Source organism: Rhinolophus sinicus, linkage group LG03 (assembly GCF_036562045.2).
Source record: "Rhinolophus sinicus isolate RSC01 linkage group LG03, ASM3656204v1, whole genome shotgun sequence".
NCBI lineage: Eukaryota > Metazoa > Chordata > Mammalia > Chiroptera > Rhinolophidae > Rhinolophus > Rhinolophus sinicus.
The window spans coordinates 38,504,816-38,523,998 of record NC_133753.1 but is presented as its reverse complement, the minus strand read 5'-3'; the positions used below and the strand labels follow the sequence as shown (position 1 = coordinate 38,523,998).

The 19,183-nt window shown below is 39.3% G+C and overlaps 1 protein-coding gene across 6 annotated transcripts in view; it reads right to left on the bottom strand.

Annotated features, from left to right (window-relative positions):
• GCH1 (GTP cyclohydrolase 1) overlaps positions 1 to 19,183 on the bottom strand; it is a 139,981-nt gene that overhangs the window by 85,231 nt on the left and 35,567 nt on the right. For 4 of the 6 annotated variants that reach the window (XM_074327457.1, XM_074327458.1, XM_074327459.1 and 1 more), the window contains exons 4-5: positions 18,907 to 18,938; positions 17,846 to 17,930 (exon numbers count right to left, since the gene is read on the bottom strand). The exons of 1 other annotated variant lie outside the window; for it this stretch is intronic. In XM_074327457.1, the coding sequence (XP_074183558.1) occupies positions 17,846 to 17,930; positions 18,907 to 18,938 (117 nt within the window). Of the gene's footprint in view, positions 1 to 14,731; positions 16,900 to 17,845; positions 17,931 to 18,906; positions 18,939 to 19,183 lie in introns of those variants that run through there. One more of the 6 variants, XM_019725738.2, reaches the window with a different exon arrangement.

Sequence of the window (19,183 nt, the reverse complement as noted above, 5' to 3'; positions counted from 1 at the left end):
CATTGTCTCAGCACACTCATTGCTGAGACAATGCATTTCCTTGAATGTTTGTTAACAAGGTCCCACTTGGGGCACATAGGCCCATCCATTATCACTATACCCACAGCTACTCTTCTGAGGATGTGACAGGATAGTATCATGGGAGTGTCCGCAGCTTTGCCTCCTCTGCCAGCCTGCTAAAGCCAACCCTGCAATTGCCAGGTGACTTCCCCTCTGCCTCCCTCACTCAAACAGGGAGGACACTTTCTTTGGGGGAATGAGTGAGGGGAGGGAGAGAGTGGCAGTATTGGGGACAGTTTGGATTTTCTGGGGCAGTTGGAGTATGGTGGAAATGGTAGAAGATGACAAGAAGTTTTATCATTGTTTCTGTGATTTATGGAAGGGGATCCTCTTGACAGTTTTAAAGAAGGCTGAGCAATAAACCTGAGCTGCTTTTAAATTGCGTTTTCTGGATCTTTTACCATATCACCTTCCAACTTGCAAAGGATTACAAGCAGATTTAGATCTTCATTCTGGAATGTTCAAGGAGAAAGGTTTGTCATCTACCCTGCAACTAACAGCTGTGTGACCTGGGACAAGTCATTCTAGCTTCCCCAGTTTCTTCATCTATAAAATGAGTGACTTGGAGGGAATAAGCCCTGAGGTCATATCAGCACTAAAACTTTAGGACATTTGAAAGTTCTGTTGTAGGCAGTTCAGGAATGAAGGTGATAATCTAGCATTTACTGAACATGCATTATGTGCCAAAATCTTTAAAAGTACCATCTCAAGAAAAAAATATCTAAAGTTTTTATTCTGGGTACCAGAACCACATGAAAACATGGAAGTCTCTAAGAGTGATGCCCAGATCCTGGGACTGGGAATCAGACATCTGAGCAAGCACAAATGCAATTATTGCTTTGAAATTCTTTGTTGGGATGGTGTGAGGTGGAGTTAATTCCCAAATTATTGTCCTACCATGAGTTGAAGCCCAGAGACCCCCTCATCCCACAGAACCCCTAGGCAAGATACTACCCCGAGGACTCGAAATGGTGCCACAGCCCACTAGCTATTTATTGCATGTTTTGATGCTGTTGGTCCAGGATTATTTGGGGGTTCTGCATTCAAGATTCTGTTCTTTTCCAGGGTGACTAATCTGGTTACTGCCTCTTGCTGCAGAAATGGCCATCCATACTGATAGCAGGGACTAGCCCTGGGCCCCTTCCATAGAGGGACTGGGACAAGAATAAGGCAACTGAGAAGCCAAAGAGTCTACTCTTTGGGGCGCGGGGGTTGGGTTCACAGCCACAAGTAGGAGGGCACAGACTCAGCTGGTATCCTCAAGTAAGAATAGCATCCTTTTTTATTTAATCTTGGAAATTTTTGAAAGTTCACAAAAGTATTCAGAACCAGATAGTGAACTTCCATTAGCCAGCTTCAATAATTATCAACAATTTGCTGATCTTGTTTCATCTATCCCCACCCATTCCTCTTACTCCACCCCCACACCATCCCCAGCAAATAATTTCAAAGCAAATCCCAGACAGGAAGTCATCTCACCTGAAAATGCTTTAGTAGGCACCCTGCTCCATCCTTGGCCCAGTCCCCACACCCACACATCATTGAATTTCTCTGCGTTCTTTCCATGCTCTTTCCCATATCCTGCCCACAAGTCAGGATATAAATGAGTTCTTAGACCCCACTTCCTTCCTTCTCCTTGAGTCCCTGCTTTTCTTTAACATATGAACTTGGTCAAAGCTCTCCCACCTGAGAAAGGAATTCCCTCAGCTCTTCAGCCACTCTACCTATGGCCTCCTTTGTCTCGCTTTCCCTTTGTAGCCATCCCCTTCAAAGAGGACTCTAAATTTGCTGTTCCTACACCCTCTCTTCCCATTCATTCCTCAAGCAGCTTGGGCACCACCAGGCTAATGACGTCCCCATTACCTAATCCAATGGGCACTTCTCTACTGTGTTTCCCTGAAAATAAGACCTAGCTGGACAATCAGCTCTAATGCGCCTTTGGAGCAAAAATTAATATAAGACCCGGTATTATATTATATTATCATATTAGATTAGATTAGATTACATTAGATTACATTATATTGTATTATAAAGCCCCGGTTTTATATTATAGTAAAATAAGACTGGGTCTCATATTAATTTTTGCCCCAAAAGATGCATTAGAGTTGATTGTCTGGCTAGGTCTTATTTTCAGGGAAACAGGGTAGTATTGCCCTGCTTCTCAGATGAGTTTACTTACCAAGGTAATGCAAGTTCATTGCACAGAATTTGGAAAAGAAAGAAGGCAAATAAAAAAATTGAAACGAAATCTAAATAAATAAATGAATACTGAAATAATATTTTCTATTACTCAAAATTTTAATGTATTTGCTGCCAATGCTTTTTTATATATATACATTGTTCATATTTTAACAACTGCGTGCTATTCTATCATATGGTCATGCCATGAGTTAGTCCCTGTCATTGGATGTTTATTTCAACCTTTTAATGTTATGAACAACTTGAGAATAAACATTCTCATAGATGTGTATTTACACACACATCCACCTTGATTTTTTCACATTCTCTCTTTCTGGAAACCCCGTCCTCCATTTCTCATGGTTCCCTGAGTCCTAATTGTCAGTAGTCTTTGGGGAGCTCTCGTTTCTCCAATCTCCTTACTCTGTACCCTCCCCCTGGCTGGTTTCAGCTCCAAGAACAACTTGAGCAACAGCTGGTCTGCACTTGACTTTCACATCTTTGCCTCCAGCCCAGACCTCGCTCTTAAACTTTACTTGATATCTGCACTTGATTGTCCCATGGGGACTTCAATGAACATATCTAACTGAAGGCTCCGCTGCCCACCCTTCCCCTGGCCCCGAAGACTCCAAATGCCCATTTCTTTTATCATTACCTCGGTGATCAGCAGTGCTGTGATTCCCAGACACCAAAGCCCCCAAACTGGGGATTGTCCTACACTGACTGTCTTCCACCATTCACAGACGAACTTTTCAGGGTCTACTCCCTAAATCTCTCTGCTGTCCCCTCTTCTCAGCCCTCACTGCCAACTGATCTAGTTTGGGCCTCATTATCCTCCCAGAATTTATGCCACAGCCCCTTATGTTGTCCGTCCTCCAACGGACTCTGATTACAACCTACACTTCCCTGCTTGAAATCCTTCCACCAGCCACAGCTTCAGGATTAGTTCTTGGGCAAGGCATAGATAGAGCTATACACAAATTTTCGACTGTGTGGGATTGGTGCTTGTAACCCCCTCCTCCGCATTGTTCAAGGTTCACCTGTAGTTGCAACAGTAACTGTGTGACCTGCCAAGCCTAAAATATTTACTATTGACCCTTTGCAGGAAAAGTTTGCCAACCCCTGATCTAGAACACCAGAAGGCCTATGAATTACAGAAAAATAAAGATGTGAAAATTCAGGTTACATAAGGTTAGATGAGAGCAATGAGTCTTTTACTTCATCCAAGAATTCACATACTTCACTTTTATCCTTTTTTCCCTCAAAACATTACTTCAGTTTGTAACATTCAAGGAAACTTCAAATAGTCATTACAGATACTATACTTCCCCTTATTTTCTTGGCTCCATATACGTAGATAAAAATATAGATATATTTTTAACTTTTAACAAAGTAAGTACAGGCACATAATATTTTTAAAAATTTAATAGTGACAGAAGGCTTATAATTTAAGCAAGAGTCCTCCACCACCTCCCCACTTGAGACAACTCCTTAAAAGTCATTTAGCTATTTCTTCTTGTAGTTACTTCACTAAAAATTGTGCTTACTTGCTCTTTCTTGATTGGTCAATTTAGATGTTATCTAAACTGTTCCTGACAGATGAGGATTTAACTTATAGTCCTTCCTCTCAAGACAGAGGTTATCTCACAAGTTTTAGTTAACTCAGTAATCAGTGTTGAAATGATGACTATGTAAATATTTGTCACACAGAGACAAGCAGCATTCCATGGTTCTGTTTCTACCTTATACTTCATTTCATTTTGTGCCATGTATTTAAAAGCTAAGAAGGGGAACTCTGTGTCCCAGTAATGATCTTCCCCAAACCCAGTACATTGCAAATTATCAGAGCAATTACATATCTATAAAACAGATTATGAAACACAGATGTTGCTTTAAAAATAAATAGTCTGTTCAGAATGACAAGAACTCAGCTCTGGACCTCCCTTCCAAGTCATAATACCTCATGTGGCTTTTACATAAGGTAGAGTGTAGGCCTTTGGCTTTCAATTCTAAGGGAAAAGAGTAAGAGAAAAACAGTGAGGACAGTTCTGCATCCCTCACCTCATCTAGAACATTTTATCAAATAACAAATTCCCCCAAATCTCCCTGCTCCAATCTCTAATATTTAAGAGAATCAAGAACGCCATGATTCCAAGTCCACAAGCACCTCTTAGAATGAGATACTAACCAACCTTTTGAAGGGTTCTCATCAAGAACCAAGTGTCCTGCCCAAACATAGAACTTTGTTTGGTGTGAGCCCAAGAGATAAACATGGATTGTGCATCAGAATCTGATCTAGTTCTGGGTGGAAGGACTATAAAAATCACAGCCCAAATCACATGTGCTCATTTCACATACTTGGGTTTAGAGCTGACTTATAAACAATAGCTTTCTTATTACAGACAATACTGCAATGAATAACCTTGTACACAAATGTCAGTTTCACACATATACAAATACACGTAGAAAATAAATTCCCAAAAGTAGAATTGTTGGGGCAAAAGAAATATACATTCATTGTTGTTTTAAATGGAAAAAATATATAGGGTCTTTCAGAATCGGATATTCTTTGCTTATACTCCATAAATGACTTCTGGATCTAAAATGTTCATGACTACACGGCTAAATTGCATCTTCTCTGCATCATACATGTTAATGTTTCCAGGCTAATTGGGGAATGATTTATCATAAATTACATTTCTGTCCCAATAAATTCCCCATGCCATATTTGGACAGTCCCTCCTAATTCCACCTGTCATCTATCACTCTACTCCCCACACTCTTGTTTACATTCCCTCTATTCCAAGTTCATCCCTGTATTGTTGTTTATAGTCTCCTCAATTCCAAGTTCAGCAATGCTCTGCCTTTAGCAGAAATGAGAGCTTATAAGAAAAGGTATATTCCCCACTGATTCACTGTGGACCAGTAAGAATTCCAACCCTACAAAAGGAACCGGATGTCATGCCGACTTGGATTAATTACCTTGACTAGGACTGAGCAGAAAGAATATGCTCATTTCTCAGAGAGAGAGACTGAGAAGGCCCCTCTTCGAGAAATTACCTCCACTTGAAAATAATTTTTCATTAAACTGGACTTAGAAAAGGTAAGTAAGTATCCTTTGATTCAGATCACATTCCTTTTAGAAATAATTTTAGCAAAAGTCTTCCAGGCTGCCCTGAGCCAGAAAACCCCATTAAGCAAAATATTACTGCCTCAACCCCATGGGTAGTATTTCTATAAAGTTAGTACCAGCTTTGTTAAAGGTAGAAGTCTGTATGCTTATTGGATTTGGTAGCTTCAGTGATTTGATTTTTTGCTGAAAACAGTGTTTTGAAGTATTGGACAGCTAGAGGAATGAAAGAAATGTCTGCCCCATATCCTCTAGGAGAATATTTGCAATACTCTTTGAGACCCAATTTGATAATAAATGTATTAAAAGACTTTAACATAGAGGTAGGACAGTGAAAATATTGTCTACCTAGTAATATATTACATTTTTAGAATGATACTCAATTCTGGTAATTTCTTGCCAGGAAGAAATTTGGAATATTTATCAAGAGTCTTTTTTTTTTTAATGTGAAGAGCGTGGCGTGTGATTTTAATAAGGCAATATGATGGACCCTTGTGGTGTTGGAACTGTCCAATTTTGACTGTGGTGGTAGAGACACCAACCCACACAGGTAATAAAATTGTATAAAATAACATACACACAACACACAAGTACAAGTAAAACTAGGGAAATCTGAATAAGATTAGTGAATTATATCAATGTCAATATCCCGGTTGTGATATTTTATGATAGTTTTGTTAAATTTAGCATTGGGAGAAACCCAGCAAAGCATACAAGGAATCTCTGTGTAGTGTTTCTTACAACTGTGTGCAAGCCTATAATTGTCTCAGTAAAATTTTTGTTTTATTTTAAATTTTTAAAAATGTGAATGTGCCAAGATAAATGAGGTGCAAAGCTACACCTAGGTCAAAGCAGAAATTCATTTGTGTGCTATAAAACTTTTAGCTATAAGACAGTTACATATAAGAAGATATCTGTATATTGTAGGGGTTGGGGCGGGATGAATAGCTCATTTGAGACCATCCATTCTTGTTACTTAAGGAAGGGGAAGAAAGAAAAGGAGGTGCCCCAGTAAATCCACACCTAGAACCCCATCCTTGGGAAACAGATATTTTTTACTGTAGAATTATTTATAATGATAAAAAAAAACTGGAAAACACCCAAAAAGTCCATCATTATGAAAATGATCAATACAGTATGACATTTCTACCATGAAATGTCATGTAATCATTTAAACAAAGCTACAAGACCTACCAGTATAAGATACCAACATAAGAGAAGAAAAGGGTATGTGTACTTTACAGGATCCAAAGTGTTATAGATCGTTACGGGGGTAGGGGGTAAGGAGGTGGCAAAGACTGACAGAGTATATATATATATCAAAGTGTTAGTAATGAATTCTAAAAAGAAATTCGAGACATTCTGGGAAAAGGTCAATGCAAAATGGGTGTTACATTAAGTAATCATTGTAGATTTTTTTGGATGTCATAGTGCGTGTGTGTGTGTGTGTGTGTGTGTGTGTGTGTGTAAAACCTTCCTTACCCTTTAACTATTAGTGTTACACACTCAAGTAAATACAGATAAAATGATATAATGTCTGGATGGATTTGCTTTAAATACTACTACACATTTGCTTTAAATACTTTTCTGTAGTATTTGTTTTATTTCCTTACTTTTTAAATTGTGCAAATAACATGCACAATTTAAAAAGTAAGTGAAATGAAACAAAGGTTAATAACAGTTATCTCTGGGCTATGTAATTGTGGGTACCTAGTCTTTTTCTTTATGCCTTACTGTATTTTCTGTTTTCTGTAATGAATAACTATAAAAATCAGGGGGGAAAATAGGATATGTTTAGAAAAATCAGACCAGAGAACTAAGCTATTTATACACAGGTAATTGCAGCACTGATTATATTAATCTGGAGACAGTCCCTTTTAAGAGGCAATTTACCTTTAGACTTATCAACTGAGTGGTTGCAGATGCCCTTAACAGTGGATGGTGGAACCGATTGCTCACAGAGTGATGCATGCAGCTGTTGTCCTACCCAAATCGCCTGGGTTTGGGCCCAGTGGCTTCCTGATGGGTTCCACAGGTCTGAATCGTTGTATCTCAGGCTAGTGGTTCTCAACTGGGGGAGCCCACCAGAAAAACCAAGGGAAGTTTTTTTCAAAATAAAATTGCAGATAATGAATAGGTCTTCATAGAGTGTAGGCACACACAATGTCTAAAAGTTCCCCAAGTGATTCTGATGGGCATACATGGTCAAGAATTCCTGATTTAAATAAACAAACAGAAATAACTATATATAATATATAAACACTTTTGTGTGTATATGAATTTGCTTGTATATATTTTAAATATTGCTGGGAATATACATAAGAAGGTGGTTGTTGTGCGGGGCGGCCTGCGGGGTCTCAGCTCCCGCTCCCCACATAAGAACGCAGGATATGGTGAGGCCAAAAACGAACACCCACGGAGCCATAGGTAGGGGAGTCACACCACTATATTCTCGCTGGCAGCTGGGTTCACACGATGTGCGACCTGCTGTCCGCTTTGCTGCCAACCGACCGACTCTCCTCGACTCTCCTCCGTAGCCACAGCAGTTATATTAGTGGCCAATGGTTCAGTGGTTACAGCTGACAGCCAACTAGCCACAGCTGACAGCTCTCTACTACCCGAGCCAGCACCCCCCACATGAGGCCGAGAGCCTGGAAACTGCTCTCTGGGGCTCTGTCCCACAGTGGTAAAAAAAGAAAACAACAGTGAGTTTGGGGAGGGAAACTGGGTCACTGGAGACAGAGACTTTTCACTGTATATCCTTTCGTGCTTTTTACATTTTATACAAACGAATGCATACGTATTCAAAAAGGGTAAAAAGTGAAAGAAAACCAAATTTTAAAAGTATCTCTGCTGTAGACAACTCAGCTCACCGGAAGCACTTTTCCTTTGCTAAAGTGGTCAAAGTTTTGTAATGGGAACACATTTTTTGGCAGAAGTTTTGCGAAGAAATTTTCTGAGACAGTATGTAACATTGACTTAAAAAGAACATTAGACATAATAATCATAATGGATCGTACAGTCTGAGAGTTACAGAAACTACTCACCACTTTAGAGCCACACGTTCTGCCGTTAAGAAGTACATACAGTCAGCCAGGATGGAGGAGAGGAGGGTTTTCATTTTGCAATTATAGTAAAGCATTTCATAAAATATCCCTGACAATACATACAGTTGCCTGGCTCACTTGAGGGCACAGGTGGAGGTAAGCTTTTCCTTCATATCCTAGTGTGCTGCGAATTTTGTGCTAAGTACATGTATTACCAGTTTAAAAAATACGTTTTTTGTTTTAAGTGAGATTTTAAGACTGTGTGACCAGATGGAATTACAGATGGCCAACTCACACTCCTGTCTTAAAGTGACTCCCAGTAGCACTTTGGAGTTCAAAGGGCAAAGCTGATTGCATACATCTTCAAAAATCTGATTCCAATTCAAAAGAGCAGGGGCTCAGAGTTACAGAGGTCAACTGGAAGAGATTGACCAGCTGCAATGGTGAGCTAGAGGTGGTCTGACGGTCTGGGCCCAGTCAACAGAAAGACCAACAGATGGAGAGTCAAAATAGGAACCTCCGCTCATTAACCCAGTGGCAGTGACGCAAGTCATTTAATCCTCCCTGAGCCCCAACTTGCTCACTGATAAAATAGAAATGTCCTTTACTTAAGAAAGCTGTTGAGAAAATAATACTTGTGGAAAGTACTATTAAAAGTTTAATATACTCCATAAAAAAAAGTAGCACCTTATAACAAGTTTTCCAGATTTGAGTACACACACACACACACACACACACACACGCAAAAAAAACCAAAAACACTACATCTGGAACATTTCTCTTCCATCCCAAAAAACTAAAATGTAGGAAACATAAATTTTCAGTCCTCAGTATTCAGGGTTTCACCTTGATTTTAATCTTTTTTACAGTGTTCTAGTTAAAAAGGCCATAAGAACTCATTGTTGACCTGTTTATTCCTCAAGTGTACAAGACATTTTTTATATGGAAATTCTGTTAACAAAATATTCAAGCATTGACATGAGAAGTCATTCTCCTCCTGCCCCCTCATTATGAGGTGATTTTGACAACTGCTAAGCAAGAGAAGGCCAGATAAGATTTGGAGAAAAACTTCACATGCTCCTTGTTCATAGGTGAATCAACTTTCAGAAATACCCAGAAATGAGAAGTGAGAAATTTTGCTGTGAGATTAGTTGTCCTAGGCTAAAGGTATTTTCCAAAAGACCAACATGAAATAATTCTGTGGACCCTGCTAGTCATTTTAAACTGATTTTTATTTACTAGCTTTTCTGTTTCCTATTCAATCAATCCCTTGATTTTAGATGTGAAATGGCTCTGCAAAGAGAAAAATCTCCATAAAGAAATGTACCAGTCAAGATAGAATATTGCTGTAAAAATTAGTATCATCAGCACACATATAAAGGGAAATCCTACAAAAAGACAAGTTGGAAAGGAAAATATTTCATTTGTCTATTTGTTTAGCATATTTTCAAACATGGAAAGATCTGGAAAAAGGAGGGAGGAGAAGAAACTGAAATCAGGAGAAAATCAACAGAGCTTAAGCGCAACAGCCTCAGAGGATGTTTTTATACACACCCAGGCATTTCATCACAGGACTCCCTCAACACAGCCTTTTGAACGCTGACAGTCAAACTACATCTCTCTGGGCAGCACAGCCAGTTCCAGAAGTTCAAGTATTTCTCAGAAGGTCAGAGTTGTGGACACATTGCTCAAACCAAACAGGAGAATGAAGAAATAACAGGAAAGATGGATGGATGTATTAGGGCTGGTGTAATGCGTGTGCTAGGAGTTCTGTGAACAGGATTTGTAAACAGAAAGCTGCTTAAATACAGGACTTGGTGTGTCACTTCCCTCCCCACCCCAGGTGAGCCAGACTCTGGCATTCTTACTCAGAGAGCCATGGAAATGGAACTGAAGAAGTCAGAAACCCAAGCACTTTTACTATCCAACCTAAACCTTAGAATTCCGCAGGGACAGGCCCCCAAAGTGATGTCACGTCTTGTGTGATTCACTACTTCTAGTCCTATAATAACACTTCTACATTAACCAAAATGTTGACAGCTAATGAACCCACCACACTGAAGCCAAGGAAGCCATGTGGCAGATGTTTGCAAACTGAAGCCAGCCCAGAAAGGACAGACCCCCACCCCCACAAAAAAGGAATGAACTCTGTTCCACACCTGGGAGGGTGACTCTGAGTTACAAAACAAAGAACTGTGTCCAAGTGAAAGGCTGAGCAGTACCAGGTCAACCTGGGCTGCTTCAGGAGTAGGAGTTTAGGACATGGAGAAGTGTTGCAATAGAGGTTGACCTGTTTTTCCTCTGCTGAGCTGAAGTTTCACCTCATTCAGATAGCCACAGACAGTCCGGCAGCTAACATCTCTTGGGGTAATCACAGGGCTTCTCCAAAAGCAAATGACCAAATAAATTATAAAGAAGAATTGGGGGAGAGGGGGAAAGTGGTGACTCCATAGCTTTAAAGAGATTTAGGAACCAGCGAACAATCCAAAGAGGACATTAAGAAAACAATTTCATTAACAATAGCATCACAAAGAATAAAATAGTCGAGAACCATATGATTTCACTGATATGTGGGATATAAAACTGAAAACAACAAAGGAACAAGATAAACAAATAAACAAAAACTCATAGACACAGACAATAGTTTAATGGTTACCAGAGGGTTAAGAAGGGGAGGAGGGTGGTAGATGAGGGTGAAAGGGATCAAATATATGGTGATGGAAGGAGAACTGACTCTGGGTGGTGAACACACAATGTGATATATAGATGACGTATTACAGAATTGTACACCTGAAATCTATGTAACTTTACTAACCATTGTCACCCCAGTAAACTTTAATTTAAAAAATATGAAATAAAATAGGTGATGAATAGATGGAGCCCAGAGGACTTTCAGGGCAGGGAAACTACTCTGTACGACACTACAACGGTGGATACATGTCATGGTACCTTGGTCCAAACCCACTGAACGTACACCACCCAGCGTGAACCCTAATATAAACTATGTACTTTGTGTAATTATGAAGTGTCAATGTAGGTTCATCAATTGCAAGAAATGTTCCATTCTGCTGGGGGTATTGATAATAAGGGAGGCAGTGCATGTGAGGGGGCAGGGGGTATATGGGGTATCTCTGTAACTTCCACTCAGTTTTACTGTGAACCTATCACTTCTCTAAAAAAATGAGTCTACTTTTCTTAAAAAGAATAAGATACTTAGGAATAAACTTAACCAAGGAAATGAAAGACTTGTACACTGAAAACTACAAAACATTGTTACAAGAAATTAAAGACACAAAGAAATGGAAAGATAGCCCACATTCATGTATTGGAAGACTTAATATTGTTTCAATGTCCATACTACCCAAAGTAATCTATACATTTAAGACAATCCCTATGAAAATCTCAATGGCATGTCTGCAGAAACATTTAAAAAATCCTAAAATTCATATACATTCTCAAAGGACCCTGAACAGCCAAAACAATCTTGAGAAAGAAAAATGAAGCTGGAGGCCTCACACTTCCTAATTTCAAAACATACTATGAAGCTACAGTAATCAAAATAGTGTTATATTGGCATAAAGACAGATATATAGACCAATGGAACAAAATCGCCCAGAAACAAATCCTCGTAGATATGGTCAAATCATCATTGACAAAGGTGCCAGTGGGGAAAGGTAGTCTCTTCAGCAAATGGTGTTGGGAAAACTGGGTATACTCATGCAAAACAATGAAGCTGGACCCTTACTTTACACTGTATATAAAAATTAACTCAACATGGATTAAAAACCTAAATGTAAAAACTGAAACTATAAAACTTCTAGGAGGAAACATAGGGGGAAGCTTCATGATATTGGAATGGGCAATAATTCCCTGAATATGACATGAAAAATACAGGTAACAAAAGTAAAAATATACAAATGGGATTACATGAGACTTAAAAACTTCTGTGCAGCCAAGGAAACAATCAACAGAGTGAGAAGGCAACCTACAAAATAGAAGGAAATATTTGCAAACCATTTATCTGCCAAGGAGTTAACCTATAAAGAACTCCTACAACTCAAAAACCTATAAAGAACTCCTACAACTCAAAAACAACCAAAAATAATAATAACCCAATTTAAGAATGAGCAAAGGATTTGAATAGACATTTATCCAAAGAAAATACACAAATGTTCAACATACGTATGAAAAAATGCTCAACATCACTAATCAGGGAAATTCAGATCAAACCCACAATGACATATTGCCTCATACCCATCAGAATGGCCACTATAAAAAAAAACTGGATAATAAGTTTTTGTCAGAAAATGAAGAAATTGGAACCCTTGTGCACAATTAGTGGGAATGTAAAATGGTACAGCTACTATGGAAAACAGTATAGAGATTCCTCACAACATTTTTAAAAAGAACTACCATATGATCCAGCAATCCCTCTTCTGGGTAAATGTCCAAAAGAATTGAAAACAGGATCTTCAGATATTTGCACACCTATGTTCTTTGCATTATTATTATTCACAGTAACCAAGAGGTAGAAGCAATCTAAATGTCCATCAATGAATGAATGGATAAGGAAAATATAGTATTTATAAACACTGGAATATTATTCAACCTTTAAAAAGAAGCAAATTGTGTTGCATGCTACAATGTGGATGAACCTTGAGGACGTTATGCTAAGTGAAATAAGCCAGTCACAATAAGACAAATACTGCATGATTCTACCTATCTGAGGTACCTAAAGTAGTAAACTCTTAGAAACTGAAAGTAGAACGGTCCTTACCAGGAGCTGGGCGGAGAGGACAAAGGAGAGTTGTTCAATAGTATAGGGTTTCAGTTTTTCAAGTTCTAGAGATCTGTTACCCAACAATGTGCATGCAGTTACTACTGTACTGTACCCTTCAAAATGATTAAGATGGTAAACGTTTTGTAATGTGTTTTTTTTACCACAATTAAAAAAACAAAACCCAGATCAATTAATTGCAATATATGGACCTCATTTGTATCTGGATTCAAATAAACTATAAAAAAAAGCATGAGACAATAGGGAAATATTGAATGCTGACTGGATGTTTGAGATAAAAGCATTGATATTTTGTGATCATGGATGGTATGTTTTAAAATGATTCTTCTTCTTTTAGATAACCTGAAATGTTTATGGATGAAACATTTGCTTTGAAATACTCCAGTGGGGATACGCGGTCTGGCGGAATCAAGATGCCCATGAGTCGAGACTCATTGAAGCTGGGAGATAGGTACATGGAGCTGCATGTACTCATGTACTGTCCACTGCTGTACGTGTTTATTTTTCCATAATGAAGATTAAAATCAACATAGAGCAAGTGCCTCTGGGAGGGTTGGGGCTGTCAGGTATTGACACTTGCCTTGAATTCATCTGTTGAAACCCTCTCCTCACCTTCAGCAGAAGGGCCCAGGCCCGTCATGGTGAATCCAGCTGTTCTGTGTTGACAGCCTTCTCTGAAACCTTTCCTGTCTGAAACTGCTCCTCCCCTAAGTGACAAAACAGGAAACTCAGCCTATCAATCTTTAGTGAATAAACTCAGGGGCAGCAACTTCGGCTTAGATGAGCAGCTCATTGTTTTATTGACATCTGAGAGTTGTGGTTTTAGGAATGTTTTATTTCAGTAAGCATTCCTATTTTGGGTGATGAGACTTGCTACCCAACAGTCTACAGGGTCCTTTCAGGAGGCATTCCAGTGTCCCAGCCCTGGACACGCCACCCCCGACAGCCAGTGAGGGCAGGGGCCTGTCCCTGCCGGGGTGGAGCAGGGACCTGGGTGAAGGCCACCCAGAAAGAGGGTATGATGAGATCGCCAGGCTCTGACAGGAAAGAGGCAGCAAAACCTTTGCACCTACTTGGAGGTTTTGCCCAGGATGGGCTCTTCCCTAGAAGAGGGAGGGAAACTTTCTTCCATTCCCTGCCTGGCTCCTTGCCACAGCCCGTCCTTCCCCAACTGCTCCCACACAGAAAGCACGGCCAGTTCTCAGGAGGCTGCAGTTACTCTAAACTAGGCTTATGAAAACAGGGACGTGGGGGCCACTCCGACTCCTCCCTCTTATCCCAGATCTCCCCTTCCCATTACTGCAGGACCGTGAGGACTGTAATTCCCAAACCAAACACCAAAGGGAAACCAAGAGCCTGCGGTAATTTGTATTGCCAGTGGGGTTTATATTCTAATAGCCTGACGGCTGAAAGAAGCCCTTATGGAGGGTATTTTGCTAAAACAGAATACCATGAAAATAATCAAATTAATTGCTCTATATATACTAGTGGTTAAAAAAAACACTACTTTCACAAAAACAAAGTTATAACATTTTAATAATTTAAATAGAATCAACTTCAGGAACATATACACACACATACATAAAATTCAAACAATTTAATTGAACAGTGTATTTAAATGCATCAAATTCTTAAAAATCCCCAAAACGTACTCCAGGTCATGAATATGAAAAAGTAACTTTGAAGTACTACCGACCAAAGAAAAACAGACAAGGTAATTACTTTATATTTACCAGTAAGACGGCAGTCTGTGGGTACATTAGAACTCCATGAGAACACTTCTAGGAAATGTTAGAGCAAAGAGTCATTAAAAAAGGAATACAATTGATCTCAGAAAGATAAATTTATGGCTAATAGTTTCTTTGGTCCTTCAAATCACATCTGTTTTTACTTTAAAATACCAAACATGAGTTGAGTGCTTAATTCTACCTCTACATCCATGTCTAAATATTAAGCAGGATAATGTTTCTATTAGCTTCAATTTTCAAAGGAACTCAAAATCATCCACCACCATACTTAAGAAACTCCAAATATAGAAAAATATAGGAAATAGAAGTAGGGAGAATTTTTAAAAAGAAATACTGCCCCATCCTAAGCCAAACAACATCGAAGTGGCAGAGACAGGACAACCAAATCTAAAGCCAGCACTGTAGTTAATTCTTCTTAAGGTAATGGGATAAATTGGAAGAGCACTACGTCAGCCAAATAAGAAATTTCTCCATGGAATAATTAATTTGTTTGTGTTTTTGCAGGGGAGCTGAGGTGCTTGTTTGTTTGTTTGTTTGTTTGAATTTGGCCCACACTGCCCTGGTAGAGAACATTTTAATATAATCATTAATAAGGCAACAGCTTCCTGGACTAACAGACCTAGACCACTGAACACTAAACACAAGACCCACATGGACCACAAGGGAAACCAGTCTGGGAGCTTCCGGTATTTTCCAGTAGTTCCAGAAAATGACATGCATCTTCACAGACACCAACAAGACCATGTCGTTAGACATTGGACATAGCTCGTAACGCAGTCCACGGTGAGTTCATTCTGCATTCTTTCATGTTCATGGAAGCTATGGTTCTGTGGACCTGAAAGTGGTGGACATGCTCAAAAGTTTCTGGAATACTTAGAAAAAACATTTGATAAGATTTAAAAAAAAAAAAAGTTTTGAGGCATCGGCAAGGAACACACAAATTAAGCTCCCAGGAAGCTTCCAAAGGTAGAACTTTGAGGACAAGTTATGTGCAGTGTCAGTACTGAGTCTTATAAAATACTGGCATCTAAATAAAGGCAAAGGTATCTACACACTAAATGGTGTGCTATTCTCATCAAGGCACAGAGAGTTAAATGTCTAAATCCCTGTATGTTGACATGAGAATACACCGTAAACAACTCCAGGAACTAATTCCCTATACAGGAATTTAAAAAAGAATAGAAGGTAGACATGTGCCTTTTTAACTCAAAGTAAAATAAAAAATATAGATATTTCACCACCTTCCCTTCATGACTAACGTTACAACTGGACAGTTAAAAAATAAATATATAAAAAATAAAGTGTCACTGGCAGTGTAATAAACACGATTAAAGTGAAGTCTGTTGGACTTTGAATTTGCAGAGCACTGCCGCATACTGGACAATAAATTATTTGAAGCACTACACCATTTTTGTTTAGGGAGTGGAAAACGCAGTCTATACGTCACAGTTTTCTCCCATTCCCAATTCCTGTGCTTATGAACCAATTTAACATATTATTTAACAAAATCCAGGAGTTCTTCTCCCTTCCCAGCACCCTCAGGGAATCTATGAATGGCAGTGATGTTGTGTATAACTTAACACTATTGGCAGTTTGCTTGAATGTTGCCACTGAACGGTGGCAAGAAGAAAGTAGAGGGTCCACCTCTTTATTAATTATTTTTATTTGACTTGCAATAAATAATTATTAAACACAGTGACAAGGAATGTTTCACGTCTGTTACAATGAGAATGGAATGTACAAACGGTTAAGGCCGGACAAACAAGGCTACGAGAAGCGCGATCTGCACAGCACACGGCACGCGCTGACGTTCAGCTCCTAATGAGAGTGAGAAACTCCTCCCGAGTCTTTGGATCTTCCCGGAACACGCCCAGCATCGTGCTGGTCACAGTTTTGCTGTTCATTTTCTGTACCCCTCGCATCACCATACACATGTGTCTACAAAACAAGCCAACCAAGGGGGTTGAGAGTAATAGACTGTTGCTGGTTTGGTTTTTAAAATGAAAAGCAGGCTGAAAAATTAAATCTGATTACACTGAGTTCAGAATGACCAAGTTTGTCACTTCTTAGACAAATTTTATTTAGAAGTGTTTCTTAAGTTTCTCAGTCGTATAGCTTTTATTCTTATCAGTGCTCAAGTCCTTAATGCATCCAACAGGAGGGGGGCAAAATGGAATATTCTTTCTGGGTAAAATGACACAAGGGGTCTACAGAGATAGAACAACTTCTAGATCAAAAGAAATCCAGAATTCTTCCTTGATCCATCTTTAGGACCAAGAGAGTAAGTACTATGCTAGCTGAGGTGTTCAGAGACGTATGGAAGCGTGCTGGTCTCACCAGGCAGAACCCAGAGAGCAGTGACCACAGCGAGTTTAACAACATGGTGCAGCTGGGCAGCACACTCATAGGGAGCCCATGCCACGCCAGGAGGATGCATGAGAACTTGGCCCACAAGATGTGTGCAATTCTCATAGTGCATCCTCGTAACTTAAAGAAGTGTCTTCAGTGGCCCTTCATACCCATTCTTAGCTCCCTCCATTTTTTAAACGTGTGACAAAATATTATAAAAACTCTGCTTGGAGCAACACAAAGCTAAAGAAGAAATCAAGAGAAGACATAAAACACTGCTGGTTGTGCAAATCACCACACCTAAGCTTATGACTCCCTACTCTTCTACAGCCCCCACCAAACAAACTGAAACAAAACCAGTCTCCCAGGTCCTGGCTCCCATATTGGCAACACTAAATGAAAAAGGTAAAAGGGCTCCGGGCTCAGAGTAATGTGTGGCATCACTTCTTACTGGAAAAACCAAGCAGCACTGCCTGTCATTTTCATGCACCGTTATGCCATGATTAAGGCAAACAATAGACGCGTGTGGACTTACGTTGCTTCAACCACTACCCCAACTCCAGCAGGTCGCAAGGCTTCTGTGATTGCTATAGCAATTTGTTTCGTAAGGCGCTCTTGAACTGTGGATGGAACAAGGAGCTCAGTTGAAGAGAGTGACACAAACAACTGAAAGCTTTTGCTGCCTCTACAATATATGAAATCTTAAAAAGCAGACTTCTGTGAGATTTAAAAGCCAAGACACACCACGTTCTACCAGTTTGCTTTGTGTGCTGCCTGAGCCACGGGAGACCCCTGTTCAATTCCCTCCCCTGCAGTACAGGTGAAGAGAGCTCAGGAAGCCCTGGCGCCCTCCAGCATCACTGCAGGGAACGGATTAGAATGCCGACTGTCTCTCAGCTGTGCAGTAAGACCAACGGAATACTGATAACAAGCACCTCCACGGAGGTAGAGCAGAGCACATGAATAAACAGCTCGCAGCAGCCGGATTAAAAAGGAGCCTACAGTATGGTTATTGAATTGTACTTAGAGCAATGCTGAAAACCAACGATTTAACCTGAATAATGTAGTTCCTGTGATGAATACACAACTAATCTTTGAAACCATACATTCACTGCAGCAGTACATCTATTTGAAAGCTGACAAAATTCCCAAATGTCTAGCAGAGCAGGAATTGATTAAATCAAGCCACAGCCCAGCCGTGCAATGGAATGCTAAATAGCCAGCAAAACGACTGAGATAATTACATGTATGTGGGGAAAAGAGTTTAAGACTTTTTAAGTAAAAAAAAAAAAAAAAAAAATAGTGGGTGAAAAGATAAGTGAAGCTCATTACATATAATATGGGCCCATTTTTAAATGCAGTAAAAATAAACTGATTTTAAAATGCTGGTATATGCATAAAAAATGTGAAGGAATGTACAACAAATACAACAATGATTTTTGGAGGCTTGAAACCCAGCAGACTTTTTGTTTTATATTCCTAGGAGGTTTTAATTTTTATAACTCATATGTATTACATTTATAATAACAACAAAAAGTACTTTTCCCTTAAGAAAAAAAAAATGTTTTTCTATTAAAAAAAAGTTTTAAAATTTACCTTGTAATCTTCTACTATAGATTTCTACAATCCTAAAAAAGAAAGAATTGTTATAGTTAATCATAAATTATTTGAAGTGAAATTGGTCAGGCTTACTCCTAAGACTAAAAGGATTTTATGGAAGCAATTGTAAGGAAGGGCAGAGGATTCATGCCTAGAGGAGGATAGAAAGACAAAAACTACAGGAAAATGAGAAGAGGGAAGGTCTAAAGGAGACCACAACTATGACACAGAGTGGTACTCCCCTGTGTCCCCAAAGACAGAGAATTAAGAGTAT